The sequence below is a fragment of the Arachis duranensis genome, chromosome 9, assembly GCF_000817695.3.
Source record: "Arachis duranensis cultivar V14167 chromosome 9, aradu.V14167.gnm2.J7QH, whole genome shotgun sequence".
Lineage (NCBI taxonomy): Eukaryota > Viridiplantae > Streptophyta > Magnoliopsida > Fabales > Fabaceae > Arachis > Arachis duranensis.
Window position 1 is genome coordinate 69,518,582 of NC_029780.3, and position 5,375 is coordinate 69,523,956.

Here is a 5,375-nt window from a genome sequence, read left to right on the forward strand (position 1 = left end):
CTATATTTCATGCCCCATAGAAAAGAAAACAATGTTAAAGGACAGGAGTATCATCCTCAAGCTGAGTTTAATATCCCAAACCAATCATATCCTATTGAAAAAGGACCTTCTAGATTACAAGAATAACGCTGCACTAATTCAGGAACAACATAGCGTGATTATTGGGATGATAGGATTAGAATTTCACCAGGTTTCAGGATGTCACTAGTAGGTGGAAAACAACTTCTTGAAGAATGCACAGTCCTGCTCCTTGATTCCGATTTTGAACAACCCTGATCTATCAGTGCAACCAAAAAATTTAGTTAAGAAAAAGATCTGCAGAAAGAATTGATGTCAATAGTCAAGTGCTTGAGACAATGAAAATTACCTAGACCAAGCTTAACTAGAACTTCTTTCTTCACCTGGTCAAAAATGAAACCATAAATTCAACATAGCTACGAACGAGGTCCTAGGCATACTCAATCAAGATAGAGTTGGCTTTTATTAAAAAAATCAAAATCAAATTCAAAGGGGCATGACAATAATTTAAGAATGATGCACAAAATCAACACTTATGTGCTATGTTGCTGTTCAAATAAGAACCATTCTAGTATTTTGCAGTTGTTTGGATAAGCTTCTTGAAAAGCTTTTAAAACACATATTTTGAGCATGTTTTAATTTTTCTAAGCATTTGCAAAAGCAATAAACATCACTAAAATAAATATAGGTATTAGAGTTTTTTTTGTTGTTGTTTGTTTAGTCTTTTTGCCTTTCTTTTTCCCCTCTAAAACCATATTTACAAATTTATAAAGTCATGTTGATGCATAAACAATTCTTATTAAAAATCTTTTTATCAAGATTTTCTTGAAATCAGATGATGTTTACCAAAGTTATTTTCCAGCAAAATCCTTACACAAGACCATTCTAATGACTAACAGAAAAGGATGAAATATGATCTGGTTTGATATATTAACCCTAACACAAGCAATCAGAGCTTAATTATGCAATGTTAACTTTTTTTGATTATGAGAACAAGGGTTTGGAAAAAGTTACTCTTAAAATGCTTTGGACTAATCTTATTAGAAGATTCCGTCTGGTGAAAACTGTACATAAATTAAAAATATCTAATCTTCGAGTTAAAGACAACATAAGAATTCCTTTTCCTGACTGCAAATATGATCAAGAGATGGCAAATCCAATTTGCCAGATTTGGTTGACAATTCTAATAACCACAATAGGTGGCTTTTGGTTCATCTGAATCATGTTCATAAAAATAATCTACAAACAATTCAAAACTTATCACTGCCACACTGTATTTAGCCACTATAGGTCATCAACTCCAAAATTGATCATTGGGGTTAAGTTCATGAAAACCCACAATAGATGCAAGGTTTTATCCTTCAGGGAACAATCCTACTTAACACACCTAGGATGGGTTCATAACTGTACAGGTGTCATTCGATGTTAAAATTTCAAACATGATGAATCCACTATAGGCTAATATTCAATAACAAGTCTAATGTCAGCATTTATCATTGACAGCTGTATCCATTTATTAGTCCTTGAATATTTTCCCTTTTCTCAGAATCCAATCTATAAATCTTTTGATTATTCGCATCATAAAAATTAGCAGTACTCACAAGAATTTGGAATCTCCACTCTCACAAACCTGCAAACAGTTATCAACATAGTTTGATATCTCATGCACTTTATCCTTCAGTAAATCTTGAGGCAGAAGGAAATCTTCGTTTCAAAGACTTCAACACTTTACTTAAGCTCCTAGGATAAGTCTGAATGGCAGCCACCTGAAAAAAAATATCACTATATGCTGATATATTTGAATGCAGCTCCACAGATTAGCTTCAAATTCAAAAGAGCAACACAAAAAGGGATGGGCTATCGTAACAAACCAATTATGGGAAACATAAGATGATTGTGACTAAAGCCTCTGAAAATAACACTAACCCAAATCCTAAATTCCTAATTATCATTATAAAGAAATGTTGATCTTAAGCCTTCTCAAACCATGCAGCTTCCCAAGGATACTGGTACAATTAAAAAATGCACAACTTACAATGAGAGGAAGATTCGATTCCGGAATAGCATCATCATCACATACTGGAGCGACACTGCCTCCGCTGGAGTGTTTTTGGTCCTCATCTTGAAAATGATTCACAGATATATCTATGGCAGAAATTACATGAGAACTCAAGTATTGCAACCAAATCTGCTCTGACTTAATAGTACCATTATCTTGAACCGATCTCATCTCATGCACAAAATTTGTTATAATCAATGGCTTATTTTTTCCAAGAGCAATCTTTATCAAATTATTTAGATTCTTCTGTTGTTGAAGCAAAGCACAGAACTCATCCCTCTCTACATCATCCTTGCCTTTTGGTAAGTTCTCCCCTCCATCAATGTCAACATTTGTTTCCATTTTATCCACATGTGCACCCTACATATAATAAATAGTTTTCTAAAAAAACAGTTCAGGTACTCAAGGTATGATTGCCCTTGGAATTGGCAAGTAAATATGCATAAATGCAACACACCAAAAATAACTCATACTTTTTTTTTTGTGAGGAAGTCACTTACGTACTTCCAATGACTGAAATGAGAAAATCCAAATAGCAAATGCAACAATATAAGCACCAATACTGTACCTCATCTTCTGAGAGATATCCATCAGGAACAAAATACCCACCACAAATTTCATAATCAGATGTTGAACATTCCTCTTCATCTTGGTCATAACCTGACAGGCTTTCACCAGGATCCACCTAGAAAAGAAAGAATCAGCAAATAAGATCCATCATACATTTATTTAAATTGAATACAAGGATTTTAAGTACCTCTTTCCATTCCTCGTCGCTGTCGACATCATAATCCAAGCTGGAATCCTTCCTAAAAGGATGGCGTGGTCCAACAACTTGACTGGAAATAAAGTGCGTATAAGCAATTTCAAAATCAATAAAAGCAATAAAGGAATCTCGGCTCCAATTTCTTTAGATGTAGCAATATATATAGCAACAAACATGTGATGGACAACATTAATAACACCACTCATCAGATAACACTTCTTTATAGCAAAGTAAGTATATTCCATAGAAAAAAGATACCATAGAAATGTAAAGAAAGATAAGAGGTAAGGAAAAAAAGAAGAAAAAAAGAATACTCATTTGTAGAAAGGCCTGAATATGTTTCTATTCCAAGTTACTTACAGGAAAGGTTCTAATAGAGGAACTGACATCCACGAAGGAAGTAGAAGAACGTCACCTTTTCTTGTCCCAAATACCATAAAAGGCAGGTCTTGGACTATGATCAAACTGAAATAACTGTTTCCCATGCTGGTTCATCTTCACATCAAGAAGAGAACGTTCTGCATGCTCCCCCAATATCAAGTCACCATAATGAGCCACTCTTACAGTAGCTCGAAGCTTAAGCTCCTTATAAAGTTCAAACTTAGGTTTCAATCGTATACCCCACCTTTGACTCCTCTTTGATCGAACCGATTTACTCAAATCATGCCACCTCGAAATCTGTGCCCTGCAAATCCATACAATGGAAGGCTTAGAATTGATTCAGCGAAGAGGTAAAGATGATTTTACTAGTTATGATGTTGTTTGATTTCTAGCTCTCAAAATTAATTCTATCCCACAAAATTGATTTACTTTCCTTGCGTCTAAAGTAATTACCAAACATAAATTATCTTAGATAAATAAATTCTAAAAAAACTCACTTGCGAATGTCCTCACTGGAAAATTCAGGACCAGAATGAAGGGTAGCATCCATCGATAGTGTAGCTGAATCAAACGGAGTTTCGATCTTTGTATTGAGGTGTTGGTCATTTCGATCGCTAGTTTTGGTTCTATTGAGAAACTTGTGCATGATATCGGCTTGCTTTTGCAAAGAAAGTTTTTCCTTCACTTTAGATTCTTCTTTCTCTCGACGACGTCGTTGCCTTTCGGTTTCTCCTTCATTGTTCTTTCTCTTCTTCTGCTTCTTGTTTTCGCCGACGTCCGCCACGTCACCCTTCGAAACCATTTTTACAGAAACAGAAAAAGTTCACGAGGTTTTTTATGTGAAGATTTTCGATGCTTGAACCCTAGTTTCTTTGAGAAAGGTGAATGTGGAGAGGGTGAGTGGCACTGCGTCTTGGCGTGGAGTTTCGCGCCAACTGATTTTGGGTGCGGTACCTGACTAACGGTGCTGTTTTTTGTTACCGTGCCTCACTTAGGCGCCACGCGTTGCTTCGGTTGCGTATATGAGTTTTATTCAAGATGAGTGTATATTCGGATTTTTTTATTAAATAAATAAAATAAATATTTTATTTACCAAAATAAATAATTTATAGTGTTTTGACCAAAATACATTGAAAATGAGATACCTAAAGACAAATTTTCAGCAATAATTATAAAAGGATGTGCAACTCTTTGTATTTTTCACAAATATTTTACTACTTCTTTTTTATTTATTTCTTCCGAAAATAAGCTAAAATGTCTAGTAATAGTGGATATTTAGTTGTAAGTGTGTATTTGAATTGCCGAATGAGAAAGAGTGATAATGGAGTGATATTTGAGTGTGAGAACGACATTCTGTTGCAAGTAAATTCTTGATCCAAACTGAAAAGTCTGATATTGAGTAGCGTCAGTGGTAGCAAGAGAAAAAAGATTGGAAGGGTCGGGTATGGGTTGCTAGCACCGATGGAAAAATTGATTTAATTTCAAGGATTACTTTCGTTCTTCATCTCATGAATTTGATATATTGGAAAATAATTCTCATTCTACATGAATTCTTGTTGATTCTAGAAAAAGTTATCTCACTCGAATAATAACTTGAAAGTAAATTTCTCCTAAACCTCTAATTGTTTGGACTTAATGAGATACGTGACATATAATGCTCTTATATTTGGGTAATTAGGGTTTTTGTGGCCAATAATCTAGAATTGAACCTAACCCTGTAATTTATATTAAGTGACCAAGAAATTGACGGTTGATTAGGTTAGAGGAGACTAAATCATTAAAGAATTAAGGTTTAGTCAATTACAGTTTGCCATGAAATGAATGTTGCATGATTAAAATAATTGGTAAGAAATCTTAATTCGGAAAAATAAATAACTTCGAAACCTTAGCTATCTTCTCATATACTTTTCACACCAATTTTGTTGTTTGCATTCTTACTCTCTAAATTACTGTTTAATGCTTTTGAACCTCAAAACACCATTTTTTACTTGCTTGAGTAAGTGGGTCATTCGACTATAGTTGCTTAGTCCATCAATTTTTGTGGGATCGATCCTCACTCACCTAAAGTATTACTATAGTGCACTTTCTGCTTAGTTTGTGGATTTTAAATTCTGCACCAGATCCTTTGAAGCACCTGGAGCAAGCACGTGC

At 34.4% G+C, this 5,375-nt stretch overlaps 1 protein-coding gene across 1 annotated transcript; it reads right to left on the reverse strand.

Moving 5' to 3' along the window:
* Positions 1–6: 6 nt before the first annotated feature.
* Positions 7–4,149, reverse strand: LOC107465899 (chromatin assembly factor 1 subunit FAS1). Its single transcript, XM_052254303.1, is given in 9 exon segments — positions 7–277; positions 368–401; positions 1,649–1,715; positions 1,717–1,784; positions 2,054–2,437; positions 2,646–2,762; positions 2,835–2,916; positions 3,259–3,528; positions 3,722–4,149. Coding segments are annotated over 9 exon segments (1,446 nt in total). The 5' UTR covers positions 4,027–4,149; the 3' UTR covers positions 7–158.
* Between the last annotated feature and the right edge of the window lie 1,226 nt (positions 4,150–5,375).